General features: G+C 32.9%; 2 protein-coding genes across 2 annotated transcripts; both read right to left on the bottom strand.

Annotated features, from left to right (window-relative positions):
* Positions 1-135: 135 nt before the first annotated feature.
* LOC126740695 (uncharacterized) lies at positions 136-2,322 on the bottom strand. Its single transcript, XM_050446823.1, has 2 exons — positions 2,004-2,322; positions 136-1,018 (listed from the first exon to the last, which is right to left on the bottom strand). Exons 1-2 carry the CDS (start codon positions 2,294-2,296, stop codon positions 136-138), a joined length of 1,176 nt encoding a protein of 391 aa, XP_050302780.1. The 5' UTR covers positions 2,297-2,322.
* A 2,505-nt stretch (positions 2,323-4,827) lies between these two features.
* On the bottom strand, positions 4,828-16,659 carry LOC126740535 (juvenile hormone esterase-like). Its single transcript, XM_050446609.1, has 11 exons — positions 16,500-16,659; positions 16,289-16,426; positions 16,092-16,232; positions 15,890-16,028; positions 15,638-15,832; positions 6,290-6,501; positions 6,094-6,238; positions 5,864-6,039; positions 5,684-5,813; positions 5,478-5,631; positions 4,828-5,138 (listed from the first exon to the last, which is right to left on the bottom strand). Exons 1-11 carry the CDS (start codon positions 16,545-16,547, stop codon positions 4,952-4,954), a joined length of 1,665 nt encoding a protein of 554 aa, XP_050302566.1. The 5' UTR covers positions 16,548-16,659; the 3' UTR covers positions 4,828-4,951.
* Between the last annotated feature and the right edge of the window lie 5,086 nt (positions 16,660-21,745).

Genomic DNA, 21,745 nt, shown 5'->3' with positions numbered 1-21,745 from the left:
TTTTTATTTATAATAATAAATTCTATTATAATAAATTCGTAAAGTAAATAAAAAAATATTTAATAAATCAAAAAGGTCAATTGATAATATTATATTAGGATTAAAAATAAATTTCAAAATTTCAACATCATTAGTTTACACTGCAATGCAGCTATTCTGCCATGGTAATATATCAGTATTCATGAAATAGTCACGAATAATAGTCGCTGATCTTGCAGAACCTGCTCCTGTTTCCGCAACATAATCATCATCATACAATCCTTGGACGGATAAGGTATCTTCATGTTTATATCCATCTCGTACACGAACAAAATTATGGAGCACAGTACAAGCTTTAACTATGTCAACGGCAAAATCTATTGACACGTTGAGTGGTCTGTGAAATATTCTCCACTTGTTAGAAAGTATTCCAAAAGTACACTCAATAAATCTTCGTGCTCGAGTCAATCGGTAATTATGTATTCTCTTTTTTGATGATATATTTTTTCCACCATATGGCCTCATGACATTGAAGGATAAACCAAACGCTTCGTCTCCAACAATAACATATGGGATTTTGTAATCCTTCTTTTGTGGCAAAAAATCTGGATTGGGAAAATCTAGCTTTTTTGACGTTAAGTTCTTATAAAAATGTGAATTCTTAAAAATGCTTGAATCACTGTTTTTGCCATGATCTCCAATATCTACAAATGTAAAGCAATAATTCGAGTCACACATAGCCAGAAGTTGAATTGAAAAAAAATGTTTATAGTTAAAATAAAGTGAACCACTATGTTGTGGTTTTATAACCCGGATATGTTTGCCGTCTATGGCACCCAAACAGTGTGGATAATTTGCATTTTTCAAAAAACCGTCTGCGATTTCTAACCATTTTTCTCGTGTGGGCATTGGTATACATTGTTCTTTCATAAATATCCAAATTAGCTTGCATGTTTGCTGAATTATTTCACTCGCTGTTGAAATTCCAACTCTGTAGTTATAATGTAGCTCAGTAAGTGAGCAACCAGTCGCCAGGTACCTGATAATAATAAAAAACAAACTTTTTTAAATTTTCAGAGAAAGATCTTCAAAAAAAATGGAAGAATTTAAGAAACTCTTTTGCTCGAGAGTTGGCGAAAAGAAAAAAGAAAAAAAGTGATGACGGAGCTTCTTGGAAAACCTATATATTTTTTGAACAGCTATCATTTTTGATGCGATGCTCTTCAAATAGAGAGTATAAAAATTTAATTTGTCAAATTATGAACTACCAAATTAATAGATTTATTCTAGGACCACTTCAAATTTTATAGAGGAAAATGAGAATATCGGAGAAACTTTGGATCATGTACAAAACAAGCATATTACTCCTATAAGGCCTACACATGTACAGAAAAAAAGGAAAGGGGCATCGGAAACCGACCATAACACCGAGATAGTGAAACTATTGAAGGCAAGTCTTGAACAGCGACAAACAAATGAGATTATTCTAGATAATGACGGAGATCGACATTTTCTTCTTTCGCTACTGCCTGACTTTAAAAGAGTGCCAATTGACAAAAAGATGGATGTGAAATTGGCAATGATACAATCCATAAAATCTGGCCTATTACCCCCTCACTATGCATTAAATTACAACCATGTACAACATTTGCCGTTTTATCCTTCCACTCCTAATCCTCCCTTTACACAACATAAGGTATCATCTTCACATCTGCACATTTATGGTCATCCGTCTTCCACTCATTCCGATTTAGCGTCCCAATCTTCAACCTTCAACACTTCATTCATCGAGTTACAATCTTCACCCAATCAAAGACCAGAAACAATTCCCCTCCTCTCACCCCATTCCGTTGAATCAACTGCCACCTCAACAGACGGATCCTTCATCGATCTCCTTGTAAACTACAAAGACTAAGTAATAAGTAATAAAGATAGACTAAGTAATAAGATAATTATTAAATTTCTTTTGGAAAACTTTAAATAAAAATTCGTTTAGAAAAAAAACTATAAGTATTTTTCCTTACCTTAATGTCATGGCTAGTCGTTTTTTTGATGCAATACTTCTACGCATATTTGTGTCCTTTTTAACAAGTCTGATTTTCAAAATATGAAGTTCCTCAAAGGACTGAATAGACATTCGAAAATAATTAAAAAACTTCGATGGATCTTGCAACAAATCTTGATATAATAAATTATACATTCCCTTGCTTTCTCTTAATCCCAACATGGAATGGACCCACAAAATACGCCTCCTTTTTAGTTTCTTCTTCTTATTATTTAATAAATGCCACACCGCAATACACTCTTCTATTTCCATAATTTAAAACTACAACTGCACTACACTGGGTCGCTGTTTTCGAACTAAAACAACAAGACAAGACGGTATGCGATACAGAAGTAAAACGTATCCGGTCGTAATTCTGTATCCCGCATACGGTATCTTGCATACAGTATCCCCGTCTGAAAGAGCTCTTATGCGCTCGAGGTCACACGCGAGTCAAGCTGCATGCCGTGAAAAACGACGAATGGACCGTCTACATTTACATATGCGTGTGTACTCAAACCATGTGCTCTCAAGTGTGTACCCGGCTTTATGATCGGCCAAAAGCTGGGATTCCCCGGTTATAGACCAATACCCAATATTCTGATTTACTTAAAGTAAGTTTATTTCGGATTCTACTTACGTTTAGTTTATTATTTTCTCTTATAGTGCCTAGTTTTTAATAGTTAATCTTGTTTGAGGGTCCCATTTGGTCCCAAATTAGAATATTTTGTTGTAAATCCTGGTAGCTTAAATTTTATACTTGCTTCCTTTGACTTCCTTGAACTGATTGTGGTCTCCATCGTTAAAAACAATATAGTGACTTCTAAGCATTTCCAAATTCTTGGAGTCAATTTAATCAGTTTTGGTGTTTACCTTGAAAACAATTAAATGACAGTAAACTACAGTCAAGTAGAAATTTTGACGTTGTCAAAAGAATATGTTCCTAAAATAAAAAAGTATTACTGGACTAAGTTCCAAAAAAGGATTCCATTTCTAAATGCCGTTACAATATATGTATACACGGTGTCCCGCGAAGTAAGGGACAACATTTCACTATGTGTTCTTTAGGTAAATTATAATAATAATACTAATTAAGGTCTGCTATTAATAAATAAACAAAAAAAAACAAACTAATCAATTGGGCGATGTTCAGGTCATTTGCTTACAGAGAAACAAATAATCTATTCTTCCACTTAAATTCGAGTCAAAAATGTTCTATAAAGAAGGTTCCGCAAATGCTTGCTTACCAACATATGATTTTTTTAAATTTAATAGTTTTATTGTAACAAAAACTACAATGCCGAAAAATAATTTATTTTATTAAAAAAATATTACCGTGAAGTAATATTTTTGTTGTAAGCATAGTCTAGCCTTTTTGATAATGTGGCTGATGAGCTTTCTCATTAACTCGATGGTTATTATTTAGATCGTTAGCGATATTATTAATTTCACGAAGCAGTTCAGCCCTAGTATGTGATTTATCTGCATACACTAACCTTTTCATATGTCCTCACAAGGAATAGTGCAAAGGATTTAAATCCGGTGAGCAGGGGAGCCAGGAAACTATTCCCCTGCATCCAATTCAACGTCCAGGAAAAGTCTTATTTAAATATTCATATTTCTACTACTCTGGGGTGAACTCACACATTAATATGGTGTAACTACGTTTGTCGACTTCTTTAAATCAGAATATCCTCTAATAATATAGGCAGTTCTTCTCGTAAGAGCTGAAGGTAAATTGCATATGTCAAACGACCATCAAACACATAAGGGCCGACTTACCGATCCTCTAACAAACCATACCATACATTAACCGAAAAACGATGTTTGAAATTCCGTTCGATTGCGGCATGGGGATTTTTAAGCTATCAAGAATATGAATTGTACATTCAGCCGAGACGGGTGAATGTATCCAAATCAGTGAAATGAAATGAGAAAAAATGTATTAACCAAATTACGACGCTTAAGGATCCAATTGCAGAACTGCACACGAGGGCCCAAATCAGTGATCTGCAGAGCTTGGACTGAGTGAAAATGAAATGAGTGCCAACCAAAGTTATGTATTATTCTCCATACAGTCATTCGGGTAAAACCAGTGCAAAGTGATATTCTGTGAACACTAGTTGATGGTGACCGTACAACACTATCCAGGATTACATCTGGGGCAGCTGTTGATGGACGTATGAGACAAGCATTTGGAAACGATTCTGTTGCTCTCAATTGAATAAAAACTCTCCAAATACTCGTAGATCAGGTATTTTTTGATTTGGATACCTGCGGCTGTAATCAACCACTGCTGCTCTACCACTTCCGTTACAATATTCGTATACTAGCAGCGTGTCTATGTATCTTTAGCAACTTTAGTATGACATCGATCAAATATTCATTGTTACCAGACATTTCACTATTCGCTGGTACGTTAACGGATTTAATTTTTTTAGCAGCGTTAAATAAACATTTCAATACTACAATAATGGATCACACGATGCGGGTTCCTATTTGATATAATATCAAAGTGAGGTTAGCTGGAGGTAAGGAGGTGATTGACAGAGTTTATTAAGGGTGCACTGTATAATTATAGCCAATAAGCAGAAACAGGTGACAACAATTAACACCTTATTTTTGCTTCCCTACTTGGAAAATTCCATTTAGCCCATCCTTTTATTATTTTTAAAATATGGATATTATTCTCATAATTGAAAATTATAAGCAAAAAAATGTTTAGCGCGTTTGTATTAAATACGAAAACTAGGAATGTTAAATGAAAATCAAATTTTTAGTATAATCGTAGACAAATAACAAGATTCATATTGTTCATTTTTATTACGTACACCAAATTTAAATATTATTTATTCATAAAATAGAAGGAGAAAAAATTAACTGGATAATATAATGCCAATTATTTAAACTACATTTTTTATAGCTGTTTTAAAAAATAGTAAATGGCCTTTCATTGTACTGCTCGTATATTTTAGTCCATCCAGCGTAATATGGACTTTTTGGGTCTTCCCTTATTATCAAATCGTCTCCAATATCCAAGTATTGAAAATTTCCAGGTGTTACTTTTGGCCACGTGATATTTTGCAAAAGCGCTGATTCCTCCGGTGTAGGATTTCTAAATAAAAGAAAAAAAAATTAAAATGTTCATTTTTTTGTTTAATAAATCATGCAATTTGATCTTAAGATAGTTGCTCGTATTTGATTGCCTTTATATCCGTATAAAATATTATCATAACTACTGAAAGTTATACACGCTCGGCAAATTATTATCTTGGCTGCTAACAAAACGTTAAGTTAAAGAAAGAACTGTAATGCTTCACAGATTCTGTAGTTAGTAGAGAAGCCCCATTGTTTTGTTTAACTTATGATTCAAACATGATAATGCAAATTAAAACATCGGTTTCCGCACCCAAGACCTCAGTGAACCGAGTGTGTAACTTATACCTATACCTACAGATATTTTGCAAAATTAGTCCACAGCGTGATAACTCTTTCATGTGTCAGTCTATCTGCCTCCGGGAATATGGATAAATCAACATTAGTGTAAGTGCTTGATTTAACTTGCCATATGTATCTGTCATCTTCGCCATGACCCACTAAATCAGCACCTAAAAATACAATTTTAAACATGTTCAATATAAAAAAAAACTTACACAATACCGGGTACGGAAAAATTCCAGTTACCCATAGGACCATCATGCGAAAATATATAGAAATAGACATCAGTATAGTTGGATGATAAATCTGCATGTTTGATCATTGGTTTTGAATATTTGTTATCACTAGAATACTGAAAGATTGAATTTATTTACAGGTTAAAAAGATACCATAAAAACTTACTTTTACAAAATGACCTAACTTTTCATCTGATGACACGTTGGCAAAATATAACTGGTATATCTCTTCACCTACTTCTTCACTAGTTTGACCAGTTTTAAGATGAAACCCTTTAGAAGGTACAAATTTAGCATGTTTTTTATCATAACTTGTAAAAGAGCTGTTTACTGACTCAATGTCTAAAACAAATATAAAAATTAAATTAAATATTTTATGAGATTTTCAATACATACCGTCAAAACCATAAATATCTTCTTCAGAAGTTGTGCCCACCATTATGGGTATCTTTAGGAAATCGCCTGCCAATAACATTTCATAAGATTCTCTAGTAAGAAAAGCGTCTTCAGAATCGTTCTCGATAACTGGTAAGGGCCTCGACTATGACATAAATACTATATACGTGAAAATAATATTTTTTTTTAGACTTACAGTTACGGTTGTTAAAGTAGATGCTTTATCAATTTGTCTTCCAGTAACATTCAGAAGAAAATCAACTAATAAGTCAGTATCGTTCCCAAAGTTAGTCGAGTTATCAATTTGACTAGCCAAATCAAAGGCGTATGCTCTTGCACTGATGTCTCCCATAAAACTAAAGGAACTCAAGGGGCTGCCACTTTGGAGAATTGCCCCATTAATTAAACCTTGAATAAAAAATAATTAAATCTGACTACAAGTCAAAACAGTCTCAATATAAAATTAAAGGGTGATGTAACTTTTCCTAAAGTTGACATATTTAAATTAGTATTTGACAAGAAGCCTTCCAACTTTTTTAAGATTGTAGCAGAGTGTTTCAAGTAACTTGGTTTTATAATAACAAATTCTTTGCATCAAAATAGGCGTGGTTTTCGATCTAAAGTTTATTAGGGTTTTTTAATATATCCACTATTTAGAGCGAGTTATGCACCTATTTTGTAAAATACTTTGGGCTGATTTAATCCTGAGATTGACTATCGCCCTTAAGTTTTGCTATAAAGACATGGTTTTAATTCATTAGAACATTGTCGTATAGTTGCTGACTTCAAATTTCTTTATTTAAATGTAGCATATTTACATAGAATGTAGTGACTGTTGGAAACAAATCCAACAACCTTTTATTTGTATGTATTTTTGAATTGTGTTAGTATTTGTAAGTAACGTGCACGCCTATGACGCGACGCTACGCCAGTAATTTGATTTTAGTGACAAGTGATTGATGTGACATTGACTTTGGGCGCGTAAGCCGCGTTGTTAGCCAGTGCATTCTAAAAGTACGCAAGAAGCACACTGAAATCTTTTTTTAGTTTTCTATTTTATATTTTAAGGCAGCAAAATGCTGAATCGTATACATAAAACGTGTAAATTGCTGTAAATAGTGTATTATAGGAATTTTCTCATCGGCAGTGTCTTTTTTCCCGACTCTAGCGCTTCTTGAAAATACAGTCCACATTTTTTTTTATATTGAAGCAGTTACATCGCCGAATATGTGTACCAGTAAAAAGGGCATGCACAGTGACAGATTTAAACAAATAGGTTTTAAGAATATAATCGACATCAGGATAAATTCAACATTGCAATCTGCAGGACATAAAGATTCTACAATCTTTAATAGAGGATATGTTATTTGTTTAATTCGTCATAATGTTGCATACAATATAGACATTTGTTTTTAATTACATTTAACGATACACCGGATGGTAAAAAAAAAATTACCATATACTTTTCCTAACCGTCTGATTGGCGGGACTGGTGATATTGAATGGTTTCCTAGATCTTTTGATTTGTCCCCAAATGAGGTTATCTTAACCACTTTTTTTTGAGGTTATCTTAACCAGGCCATTGACAAACACTAATTTAGGAGGCCAACAAATTTAGAGGACTGACAAGAAGATGATTTTTGCCAATTTCATTTTACCAGAAACTCTTTTTGAAGTACGAAATGGCTTTTATGATAGGATAACTTATGATTTAACAAAAGAAGGAGGTCTGTTTAAGCCTTTTATTTAAACAATTAATTTATCTTAAGTTTATTTTTTATAGTGTTAGTTTTGTATAGTCTTTAAAATTTTCTACATTTATTAGAGTTTACATTTTATTTTTATTAGAATAACGCTCTTATTTTCATTATGCAATAAACTGCATGTTTATTTATTTATTTATTTCAATATACGGCAGAGCCAGTTTACAAAAACAAAATAGATAATACAAAATACTAGACAATATAAGAATATAAATACAATACAAGAATTACAAAAAAAAAAATTTATTTTCATTTTCATTAAAGAAACGCAAGGTCCTAGTCAGTCGAGGAAAAACCCATAGTTGGCCGAATGAAAGGGTAAACGAAACATAGAAGAGTTGATCCTTCTTTGACAGGTGTTAAAAGGAATTGCTTCCAAGATGGTAGGACAATGATATAAAGCATTTAAGATCTTATAAAACGTTAAAGCATCAGAATAATGCCGTCTGACTTCAAGATTAGGGATATTAAATTGGACACTGATAGCATTATAGTCGATGTAATAATTACGAAAAATATAAACTTCAGCTCTATAAGCAAGGGATCTTAAGAATCTTCTTTGTACAGCCTCAAGGCGTTCAATATGAGAATCATAATAAGGGGACCAAATTACAGACGCATACTCAAGCACGGAACGTACCAAAGAGTAATAAAGTAATTTGAAACAATAAGGTGAAAGATGTACACTATTTCCAGTGATAAAACCAAGACTACGCATACTCCTGTTAATAATATCCAAAATGTGCGGCAAAAAAGTTAGCTTGGTATCAAAAAGAACACCTAAATCTTTAACTGTATCAACTGACTTGAGTTCGTTATTGTTGATTGTGTATTGATAATTAATAATTTTATTAGAACGACCAAACGAAATACACACTTTTTTACATTCAGTTCCAGACTATTAGTATTACACCACTCAGCAACACTATTTAAATCCAACTGATGTAGCTCAGCATCAAGATATGACTCAATGGCTTTATACAGCTTAAAATCATCAGCAAAAGCAAGATGTTTTGAATGAACAATTACATCACTCAAATCTCTTATGAACAAGTTAAAAAAAGACCGGTCCAATATGCGAACCTTGAGGCACGCCTGAAGATACTTCAATACCATTAGAAATATAATTACTTATCCTGACCAACTGTGTGCGACCAGTCAAAAAACTCTGACAAAATTCGACCAAAGTCCTACCAAGGCCCATAGCCCTAAACTTCTGAACCAGATGTTCATGACCAAACCTATCAAAGGCCTTCGAGAAGTCTGTGTACACACTATCGACCTGTACAGACCTCTCAAAAGCACCAATCAAATTATATTAGTAAGTCAACAGGTTAGTCACCGTAGATCTACCCTGACAAAAACCATGCTGATGATCACTAAGCAATCACCTACACGCCACGAAAATCGCACAGAAAACAACCTGTCAAATAGCTTAGGAACTACAGACTGAATACACACACCTCTATAGTTACAAATATCAGTTCTATCGCCATTTTTATGAGTTGGTGTTAAAAAGCTTACCTTCCAATAATCAGGAAATTTGCCTGATGTCAAGCAAAGATTGAAAAGGTGATGCAGAGGCTTACTCAGAGTGCACACACAGTTTTTAAGAAAAACAGATGGGATACCATCACGGCCAAAAGAATATTTGTTAGGAAGGCGTAAGATTCAGGAGCCTTGCGAACAGGTTGCCTGTATGTAGTTTCAAAATACCTAGCAAATAAGTTTACAATATCTTGACCATTATCAGCAACCTCGGCTTCTATATGCATGCTATTGGGGTATGAATCAGACCTACGTAATCTATTGATGTGTTTCCAAAATGAAGAAGGATCATGAGAAATTTCAGTATTTAATCTTTCAATATATGACCTAAAACATTCATCACGAAGAGTTTTACATTTATTCCTCAAATTTGAAAAATTAACATATTGCTATACTTGCTATTTTTGAATTTTGTGTGAGCAATATTTTTTTGAATAACAAGATTCTGTAATTTTCTACTAAACCAAGTGGGAAAATTAGATGATTTAAAATGTTTAATTGGAACAAACATCTCAATAGCAAAATAGAGAGCATTGTAAAAAATATCAATGCATTTAATAATATCCTTCTGATTAAAAGCAGTATCCCAATTCATGCAAATTATATTATCAAGGTAATTATTAATAGCAACAAAATCACAGTTTACAAAATCATAATAATCATACTGTCTCAACATGCAGTCCGTTCACAGAGTTCCTCTATACCGCATGTGGCAGATTAAAATCACCACACAATAGAATATCACAACTAGTATGAACACTAATAAGATCCATGGATGTAGAGGCAAATTCCTCATAAATTGATAAAGGAGAAGCAGGAGGGATGTAGACAGCACCAAAAATGATATTCTTGTCACTGCATGATACAAGCACAAAGATGTGTTCCAGGGTTGAATCACTGGTCTATAATAACCTGGCTTTAAAACATTTACGAACAGCAATCAAAGTGCCACCACCCCTTTGCCTCCCCGTATTTCAAATTCAAATTCAAATTCAAAAGACTTTTATTACCACTTAAACATTGTACATAGAAAATTACATTTTTTTATTACAAGAATTTACACAATGCTAAGAGTAATGCGGACTGAACTGCGATTATAAAAACAACCGATAACACATACACGAGCTAGCGCGCATGTGCTGCTCAGACCGTTAAAACATACTAACCTAATTACAACTAAAAGAAGAATAAAGACTTTCCCAATTATAATTATTAAGAAAATAAGTCATTAAACCCTAAAAACATATAAAAGATAAAAACAAAAAAAATATAGTGTAATAATTTACTATATCAATTACATTAATATAGGTACCATCTGTGCAATAGACAGAGAGGAGGAAGGGCGGCAAAAAACACGAGCCGAGGCTGGAAAACCAGGGCAACACGACGCAAAAATGAATAGATATTCCAAAATGAACCATTTAAAATTTTATTTTTATGCCTGCAAGATCAACAAGACCAGTGTTGATTTAAAAAGTAAGAATTCAAAAATAATATGGTTGCAATTAAATAAAAATAATTAAATTATATTTTTAATAAAAATTTGATGGCGTGAATTTGTTAAAATGCCTATGTTAGTTGAGAATCAAGAAGAATTTCTTTAACATATGCAATAAATTTCTTTGGTGAACTATTTTTAATGTAATCCGGTAACCTGTTCCACATATGAATGCCTACATACTGGAATGATTTTTTAAAACCTGATGTTCGATGAAATGGAATTCTAATTAAGTTTGGATTTCTTACATTGTGTATATAATCATGGTGAAAAAATAAGTCTCTTAAATATGGCGGCTGACCTGATTTAATTATTTTGTAAATTAAATTATACATATGACACTTCCTTCTATTTCTCATATTTAATATAAAATGTGAATTTAGATAAGGAGTAATGTGGTCTCTATACGATATATTAAAGGAAAAACGCATACAACTATTTTGCAGTTTTTGCACCGTCCTTGACAGAGATACGGTTAGTGAGTCGCCATACACAATGTCCGCATAATCCACCAAAGACAGTACAAGCGAATTGCAAAGCAAATATTTGGTGTTTGATGGTAACTGATTTTTGTATTGATATAAGTTTTTTAAACGACCGTAAGCAATTTTAATTTTGTTCTTAATGTGGGAGGCAAAGCTGAGATTTGAATCGAATATAACCCCTAGATTACGTTTTTCCGCAACGGTTGGTATAGCTGTTCCATTAATATTAATTTTAAAATTTTCCATGCAATCTAGAAGATGACTTTTATTTTGTGAAAAAAACATTGCACATGACTTTGAAGCATTTAATTTGAGGTTATGGTTATGGTGTAACTTCGATCCTGACGGAAAATATTAAAGTCAGTGAACCTTAACTCAGAGTCGAGAAAATCTTCATTAAGCTAAGACTCCACCAAAATTACAACATCATATATGCAACTGTTGACAACATTTCGCAGATCAGCTATTTTAGTTCGCAAACCACCCGCATTATGAAAGTATACATTTAGTTTTTTGGAGTTTGCTTAATAACATTATTCCTCTTTTGTTGGACCACCTTAGGAATGCCATTAAAATATTGTATGCATAAGTTCTGTTCTGTACGTGAGCGCAAAGTAAGTTCTTCATAAGCATTTTTTACTTGCTTACGTTAAATAGGTGTTAGGTCAGCTTTTATTTTTATTTTAATTTGAAAATTATCAAGTGATTTACGATTTTTTAAAACAGAGGATGCCAGCTCACTATTAGGGAAAACCACTCTTAAAGGTCTCAATTTATCTTTGTTCAATTTGCCTAGACGATAGGTTTTAAAACTTGGACAGGTAATATTTAGTCTTAGAAAGCACTCAGTTACATACTTCTTGTCGTGATCTAAACGAACTTTAGATTCTTCGGCATTACTCTCAGGGACATCATAAAAAATAACATTCTTGGATCTGGAAGCTCTTTCCTCGTAAATCTCTGCAGGGGTCTGCTCAGCAGCCATGTTAGTCTTACTTACCCCCTGAGATTTTAATTGATCAAACTCATATCTAAGGTCTTGGACCTCAGATCTAACTCAGATACCACTGAGACAAGGTCGCCTGTCTGAATAGCCTTAATTTCATCCGACACACATGTCAACTGTTAAACATTTTGAGAATATGAGTTTGTGGCTTGTACACTGATGAAAAGCCTACATAAGAAGAATATTTTAGAAATGCCTGAACTGTATTTTTTTGCGAAATGTTATTAAAAGTAATACAGTTATCCCTATCAAAGTCAGATGTACTATATCGTTATAGTTATACTATAAGGATACCTATACTACCTATACCTATCCTTATAGTGTTTTAAACGACGTAGCAGGCGAGTAGCAGAGCGCAGGAAATGCATGCGTGCACGCTCCCGGATTTCGCCTTTAAGCAAAGAACCTCTCTATGCATAATAACCGATTCTCCAACCTATGGGTAGAGATACAGGGAGAGAGGTGTTTATTATACTCGTGAAAATAATTTAATAAAACTCATATGTTCTTCGTAATTAATATGTTTTAGGTTTTTTACCATTTCTTATCTCAAATACTGTAGGTACCGATTGTTTGGTGCATTTATTTTGTTATTCTAACATATGTTAGTGTTAGTATCAGAGAGTGTGATGCATTTTTTTCGAGTTTGTACGATTAAAGTCGTATAAAATGCCACACATCTATTCAAATTTACATCTATTATCACGTTTCTTGTGGGAATACTACAGCTGCTATTCAAGAATACCATCGATGATTTCCACACCGGAGAAATTCGGACAAAAACGTATTTATCAGAGTTTATAACAAACTTTGCGAGACCGAAACTCTACCCAGTACTAACAAAATATCTACAGAAAATATTCTGAATTTAGTAGAAGATAATGCAACAACCAGCTGATAAAGAATTGCGACTCAATTGGTAATTTCACAAAAAAGAGTAATCAACACGCTCGAGCAAGGCCTGTATCCATACCATGTACAGCGTATACAGCACCTATAATCGGAAGATTATATTAGACGTATGCAATTTTGTGGTTAAATCAATAATATTCATTCTGTTGTATCGCGCATAATTTTTACCGACGAAGCAAGATTCACCTGTCATGGCATCAATAATCATCAGTCGAAACTAATTTTTGATAAGGTCAATAGTTATTTAACTGGTCCACAGATTTTAGAAAATTGTCTCACAGGAGAGAACTACTTATTTTTTTTGCAAAATGAGTTAAAAGCATTATTAGAGAAAGTTCTCTCGTGGAAGTTTCTTGCAAAAACAGAGTGGAAGTCGGCTGGATCAAGAGGCACAACCACAGCAAGGAAAATCGGACCGCCGACTTCCTTGCCAAGAAGGCCGCCGCTCTTTAATCAGTAGGGCCTGAGCCCTTCGTGGATCTGACCATAGCGAATATCAAAAAGCAAATAAAATCTCACTTTCACACGCTTTTCAAAAAGCGGTGGAATGATACTTAAGGCTACAATTGGTCCATGGAGCTTCTCAGCTACATGGAAAAACTGGCGGCAATCTGCAAATTGTCTATGACTAAAGGGAAACTACGTCTTATAACAGGCATTCTAACTGGTCACTCTCAATAAAATGACCACCTTTTTAAAATAAAACTAAGCAGGAGTCCACTATGCAAGGCATGTAACCAGGAAGACGAGATAAAGGAGTACATACTTTGCGCCTACCCTACTCCCTGCTCTTTCGGTAATACGTAGCAGCATTTTATACATATCCCATCCAAGAGAAGCTAAGGGTAAAAGCCCCTACTCCTTCAACAGAAGTGCACAATGGGTCTAGAGAGGCCTAAGTGCAGTGGTGCTTGCACCACCCTCTGCAATTACAGTTGCAGATTGAGGAAGTTCTTCTAAACATCAACATCCCGCACATTTCGCTCGTCGCGTCAAGCAATATTTGGAAGAATTTCCAGGACTATGGATTGGTCGCTATGGTTCTATTAATTGACCTCCAAGATCTCCAGGACTCACACCACTTTGGGCTGGCTTAAAAAGGAGATACACCAAATAAAAGTCGACATTCGTAAGACTCTAATTTGACGCATTAGAAATGCGGTAGTGTTTGTCAAAGAGAGATCTGAATCACTTAGAAAAGAAACAAGGGTCCTTCGCAGACGCAGTAGAATGTGTTTAGAGGTTAATGAAGAATTTTTGAACAATTAAATTGGGTTTTTATTATAGCGGTGAAATAAAATTTTCCTTATTTATAATTACCCTATATTTTGAAAACAAATTAAAATCGCATAAGAACATATGTTTTTTTTAAATTATTTCCACGTGTACAATACTCACCTGGAGTTTGGTGCGTTCCTCCTAAATCATCCTGTATATATTGTATACAGTGTGTCCACCCTAAAGTGTCCCCACCTCTATAATTTTTTTATTTTTTAACCGATTTTCAGAAATAAAAATTCGTTTGATAGGGCTCGATAAACACTCTTTAGGCATATGCCAAATTAGTTCCAAGATCGTACTTATGGGTAATTATGGAGCTCCAAAGAGGATAAAATTTTAGAAAAAACATATTAGGGCATATTTTAGAAAAGATACAAAGGAATCTTAATCAGCATTACCAAAAACCCCCCCGTACACATTTTTACCCCTCTAACGTTCAGGGTATCCGAATAAAATGGTATTAATCTTAATAAAAAACATTAATTAGACCCGTTTGTCAGGCCACCCTGTATTAAGTATCATTGATTTGTTTTTTAAAACATCAATTCAGAAATTTATAAACATCTTTATTATAAACGTACAGGAAAGCTTAATAACAGCTCAGTAACAACAAATTAAAAGGTCTTAAGGGCTATTCAATCTAAAGCTTATATAGCGCTATGTCCACGGAATTCTCATTTCTAGTTTCTAATTTAATATCACTGTTTCTACTCGAGGTACCTTGTATAAAATTTTTTATTGCAAAAAATGCGCAAGTAACAATGCTAATGGACGTGTCCAAAAAATAAAAAAAAAAAAACACCTGAATTTTAAATGAATTTGCTTCTTTTATCGTGAATGCACTGCATTATTTTATGTTTACTACCTTGGCACCTGCATTTATGAGATAATGTTATTAATTTTTACAAAACAGTTATAATAGAACATCTTTTTGACCTTTTATTCACTTTTCTGTAAAATAAAATTTTCTGGGTATTTCTAAATCATTTTACTCTATCTATAAAAAACCCTATAGCACTAATGTCATAAAATAAAATTATAAAAGCATTACCTTCATTTTTTTTGTAAAGTAACTGATATCCCACTGAAGCTCCGCCTGCGCTTTGTCCAAATAGTGTGACTCTAGCAGGATCACCTCCAAACAATGCAATATTTTCATTAACCCATTTTATAGCCATGGCTTGATCTTTTAACCCCGCATTGCCAGGGATTACGCCATCTTCCGTAGCCAAAAATCCAAAAGGACCTGAACCAACAAAAAAATTAATAAAAAAGTTTTAGTTTGATTTTGCTTAAGACTTACCTACTCTATAGTTGAAACTGGCAATGACAACATCTTTTTCAATAAGGAAATCGGGTCCAAAACTATTATATTTTGATGAACCGGTTCTAAAGGCTCCACCATATATCCAAAGCATAACTGGAAGTTTTTCTGCTAATGACTTTAATATAAATATTTATTATTAAAATTAAACAAACACAAAAAATTTAAAAATTAAACTCACATTATTAAGGATAGGTGTGAAAACATTCATGAATAAACAGTCTTCATTTTCCTCATCACTATCCTTTTTAATTGAAAAACAGACATGCCCATCTTTTGTGGTGTTTTTAGTCCCTTCCCAACTATAGGGGTCTTGAGGTGCCTGGATAAAAGTTTCGATCAAAAAAGCATTACAGAAGAACCTTATAAACTACTAACCTGAAACCTCAAGGTACCAACAGGAGCTGCAGCATATGGGATTCCCTGAAATGCCCTAAACGTTTTGTTGCCAGGACTAACAAGTTCTTTTCCCCGAATTGTTCCATAAGGTAGAGATACAATTAAATCAGCTGCATCCTATTAAGAACATATCAATTAATAAATAATTTCATGCTTCAGCAAAGATCCGGTTAATATTTAAAGTACCTACCACTATATAAATGGAGCACAAAACTACTAAGCCACCTATCAGCTTCATGTTTCTAAGTCGAATATTTTTTTTCTATAGAAAACTAGGTACTTAAAATCGGTAAGCGTGTAAAGTGGTACTTGCAAGATATCAACCAAAAACAATCTATTATAAAATCAACCTACCACGTGTAAAAAACAACTTATATTATTTTAAAATAATATAAGATGTTCTGTTAAGATATAGATTTTAATTGACCTTTCTCGTTTGGAGACAAATATAATGCATTGGATGTAATAGTAACTGGAAGCATTTAAAGTTCGAAAAGTCATACCACCGTAATATAGCATTTTTCTGAAAATTTAGTATGGTAACAGACAATGCTCTATTGGTTTAAAATATTTTCAGCGCTGCAGCGTTGCCGTTTATATAGAAAAATGGCAACACCACTGATTTTTTAAAAAGAATACCCTATATATTTTTAGATATTTTCATTCAGTGCTGCTTCATTTTGAGTCTTTTTTAATCATACTTTCCTATACCTACCCCTAGCGGTATTCAAGAAAAAAAAATATTTGCGTGTTTTTCGATAAAAACCAAGGGATAGCTAATTGTTTATTTCTCAACCATGTAAGTTCATAGAAAGCTCAAATTTTAAACATCACTTTAAGAAACCATCTTGATTAACTTAAAATAGACTGATTTAATAAGCATTATACAGGGTCGTTGAAAATTAAATTAATATCTTTCATTTACTAAAATGGCAAAAAGTATTTTTTTTTTAATGGAACATTTTATCTTATATTCTAGTGGACAGTTAAAATACCTTCAATTTAATATAACATACCTAAGTAGCCGCGCTTTAGAAAAATACTTATTTTAGTGAAATTTGATAATTTTACTAAACATTTTTATTTTGTAAGTTACTTAGTTAGCTACGAAAATGACACAATGATATAATAAATACCAATTTTTAAATTACTGTTTTTCAAAAAATATACAGGGTTATGAAAAAAATATGGAAATGGTCTATTTTTTTTTAAATTTCACAAAAGGCCCATATCTCAAAACCAGCAGAAATACTATTCTAAAAATATCTGCACATATTCCAAGGATAATTTTAATTAGACACCTATTTCAGCGTTTTCTAAAAAATTAAGAGAGTTTTGAGAAAAAAATTATTTTTGAAGAAATCGATTTTGTTTTTCAAAAATTTGACTAAATACCCATAACTCAAAAAGCAGTAGCAATATAATTCTGAAAATGTTTATAAATATTCCAGGAATAATTTGACTGCACACCTTTTTTAGCGTTTTCCAAAAATTTCACAGAATTTTGAAAAAAAAAATTTGGAGAGGTCGATTTTTTCAAAACGCCTAGAAATAAAATTTTGAAAATTATTATATATATTCTCGGAATATTATGACTAAACATCTATTTTAATGTTTTTCAAAAAGTGTACAGAATTTTGAGAAAAAAATATTTGTTGGAAACGTTGATTTTTTTCCAAAAATTTCACAAAAAACTTCAACTCAAAAACCAGTTGAAATAAAATTTTGAAAATTTTTACACATATTTCTGGTACAATTTGAATAAATACCTATTAAAGCGTTTTCAAAAAATCAACAATGTTTGGAGAGACGAAATTATTTTTGGAAAGGTCGATTTTTTTCCAAAATTTTAACTAAATACCCATATTAGTTAGTTAAAATTTTAACTAAATACCCAGTAAATGACTGGAGGCCTAAGATCTTGCTTTTGAGTGAGACTCACGTAACCCCGGTTATTGAGCCATGTGAGTTGATTATTGATGGGTACAATTTGGAGCAATGCACTAGTAACAACAGTAGAACAGGTGGGGTCTTGGCCCTTATTAGAAACGATATTAGATATAAGGTGGGGTCTGTATTGTCTATTGATGATTATGTCTGGTTGTTGTCTTTTGAGCTATCTTTGGGTGGAGGTAAATATTTGTGCTCTGTTTTGTACCATTCGCCTCAGAAACAAGATGCCAAATTTATAGAGTTTTTTGGGGGTTATTTAGAGCAAGTTAGTGGATTTAATGGCACCAACATTATCCTTGGGGATTTTAATTTTGATTTATTAAAAAACAGTTTTTATAGTAACAAATTATTAAGTATCATTTATACCAATGGGTTTAGTCAAATAATTAAGACTCCAACTAGAATAGTTCAAAGAAGTCAGACTCTGATCGATTATTTAATTTCAAATGACAAATCTCTCTCGCAAAAAGTCCATCAAAGTCATAAAATTAGTGACCATTCTATTATATCAATTTCTATTGATCAATCGAAGGAACAGCCAATGAATCTAGTAAGTTATACTAGGTCTTTTAAGACCTACAAATGCCATAAACTTCAGGAAGAACTGCTTACATGCAATTGGAATAGAAATAGTTCAGATGTTGACTTACTAGCTAATACTTTTGTCAGAGATATTAGAACAATTCTTGACAGTATGTGCCCAAGGATCAAAAAAGTGCAAAAACAGAAATATGCCCATAAAAAATGGATAACTCAAGATATAAGGGAGCAAATACAGGAAAGATATCGATTATATAAAAATAGATTTTTTGCGAATACCATAGATCTAAATAAAAATAATCAAAAAGAACTCTGGAAAAATCTGAAGACGCTTTTGCCAGGAAAAAACCAAAACATGCCTAATGAAATAAAGTTTGAAAATGAAATCATTACACAGGAGGATGATATTGCACATATTTAATAATTATTTCGTGAATAGTATTGATCTTATTCTTGCAGATATTCCACCAGCAGCAAATGGCCAAACATATTTCATTGAACCACCTTCAGTCCAGAAAATCTTGACACAATTTAATAAAGTTTCGATGACTAAAATGAAGGAAATACTTTAAAATCTAAAAAACGTTGGTGGTGGGGAGAGTGGCATCTCTAAGCAGGTTCTTTGCGATGTTGCTTATGTTGTGGGTGATCGTCTTTTGGATATTATCAATACATCCTTAAGTAATGGGATTTTTCCGCAAGCCTGGAAACTTTCTACTGTTGTTCCTGTTCCAAAAGTACAAAACACTAAATTGTGTAATGAATTTCGGCCAATTAACACCGTACCTATTTATGAGAAGCTCCTTGAAGTATGTGTTAGGGAACAGCTACTCGAACATTGTAATGTAAATAAAATAGTTGTGCCTAACCAATCGGGGTTCCGTGAGAATCATTCATGTGAGTCTGTCATTATTAATATAGTTGATAATTTTCTCAGGGCCCTTGACTCTGACAATCTAGTACTTGCTGTATTTTTGGATTTTAAGAGAGCGTTTGAAACCGTGAGTAGAGAAATGTTAATTAGGAAATTAGAACGGTTAGGCCTTAAACATAATGTATTGAAGTGGTTTCAATCTTATCTAAGTGGTAGAGTTCAGCGAGTCATGTACAAAAATAGTTCATCTGAAAGTGTTAATGTAAAGCATGGTGTACCGCAGGGAACGGTCTTGGGCCCCTTGCTATTTTTATTGTATGTCAACGATATGGTGGAGGTAATGCGGGGGTGTAATGTGGTGTTGTTTGCGGACGATACAATGTTATATGTGGTGAGTAAAGACATTCATCAACTGCAACAGGTCATGAACGTTGAACTCAATAACTTATTCATCTGGCTCTGTAGAAATAAACTAAGTTTAAATGCAAGTAAATCCAAGTTTTGTATATTTGGCAAGAAATCTAGATTAAGTTCTATAGACATGGGCAATATACAGATTTCTGTTAATGGGGAAAGTATTTTGTATGCCAAAGAAATTTCATATTTGGGAACAATTTTCGATGCCAATCTGAATTTCCATGCTCATGCAGATTATGTAATGAGAAAATTTTCAAAAAAAGTTGGATTTATCACAAGAATTGGGAAAAATTTGTCAATGTACATCAAATTAAAACTTTACAACGCCATTGCTCTTCCTCATTTACAGTTCTGTTCAACATTATTGTTTAACTTGCCACAGTATAGAATTGACCAAGTAGAAAGAATTCAAAATAGGGCTATGAGATTGATTCTAAATTGTAATCGTTACACGCCTGTTGTCTCTATGTTGGGTGTCCTAGATATGTTGTCTGTACATTAAAGAATTTTGTATAACGTTTATTTGTTTATTTTTAAATTAAAACATCAGATGCTCCCCGATTATATTTGTAATAAATTAAGAGTTTTTGGAGATATACATAACTGTAATACGAGAAATCGTATAGACTTCATACTAGTCGACAGATGTAACACAACCCAAATGCATAATTCAGTTCTATACAAAGGTTTAATCCTATTTAACAACTTGCCTGCTAACATCAAAAATTGTATTACTTTGTATCAATTTAGAGGGCTCTTGAGAAAATTTATTATGAATAAGTAAAATTGTGTTTGTTATTTTATTATTTTATTTTAATTATGTAGTTTATTAAGTTTTACTATAGTATGCATTGTTTCCGCTCCAATCATCATCTTGATTGTTGGTTTATCTGTTGACTGGGTATTTTTGGGCCAACCGGGATACTGGTTACAGCTTCTTGGAACTACCGAAGCATTTCTAAGTGTTACACGGGGGGACCAATGTATCTAGTCAGCAAGGTCAACCAAGTTCCAAATGTGTGTCATCGGCTGATTGCAATCGACTCGATCAACCTGAGTCGACATTATTTTCATTATTATAAGGCAAACAACAATTAACTGTGCTTTTAATAAGTGGGCAAGGAAATAATGTTTAAAATAATGTTTAGGTTAAGTCTAGTTTTAATTTATGGTCTACCTCTGACCGGATATTTCTGGAACCGGGATGCTGTTTCTGGATTACCGAGACCATCCATGGACAAACCGAGTGTCCTGATACAGTTATGACCAACTTATACTTTTACTTTATTTTTTATTTATGTTTTTATTGAATGTAGCTTTTTGCTAAATAAAGATATTATTTAATTTAATTTAATTTAATCTCAAAAACATATTAAAAATCAAATTTTGAAAATTTCTACACATATTGAAAAAGAAAAAATAAACATTGGTTAGAACAGATGCTGGGTATTTAATGATTACAATATTCGTCGTTGCTTTAAATGTTGCCGTTATGGACATATTGCCAATGATTGTGAAGGAAGTAAGCTGCTCTTATTCACAAAATTCCCAAACTACCCTCTAACACTGGCCATTTGACTCGTCGTGTAAATAATGTTCCCCTACCTATTCCTACGTCTTCCCTTACCAAAAATTCATTAATTTACATAAGT

This window comes from Anthonomus grandis, chromosome 9 (assembly GCF_022605725.1).
Source record: "Anthonomus grandis grandis chromosome 9, icAntGran1.3, whole genome shotgun sequence".
NCBI lineage: Eukaryota > Metazoa > Arthropoda > Insecta > Coleoptera > Curculionidae > Anthonomus > Anthonomus grandis.
The sequence above is the reverse complement of the archived record's forward strand: the minus strand, read 5'-3'. Positions and strand labels throughout refer to the sequence as shown.

Excerpts from the sequence above, each read along its gene's own strand:
- LOC126740695 (XM_050446823.1), bottom strand. The coding sequence starts at position 2,296 with ATGGAAATAGAAGAGTGTATTGCGGTGTGGCATTTATTAAATAATAAG. Across the intron at positions 1,019-2,003 it reads CGACTAGCCATGACATTAAG|GTACCTGGCGACTGGTTGCT; the intron begins GTAAGGAAAAAT and ends TATTATTATCAG.
- LOC126740535 (XM_050446609.1), bottom strand. The coding sequence starts at position 16,547 with ATGAAGCTGATAGGTGGCTTAGTAGTTTTGTGCTCCATTTATATAGTG. Across the intron at positions 16,233-16,288 it reads TTGGTACCTTGAGGTTTCAG|GCACCTCAAGACCCCTATAG; the intron begins GTTAGTAGTTTA and ends ACTTTTATCCAG. Across the intron at positions 5,139-5,477 it reads ACTAATTTTGCAAAATATCT|AAATCCTACACCGGAGGAAT; the intron begins GTAGGTATAGGT and ends TCTTTTATTTAG.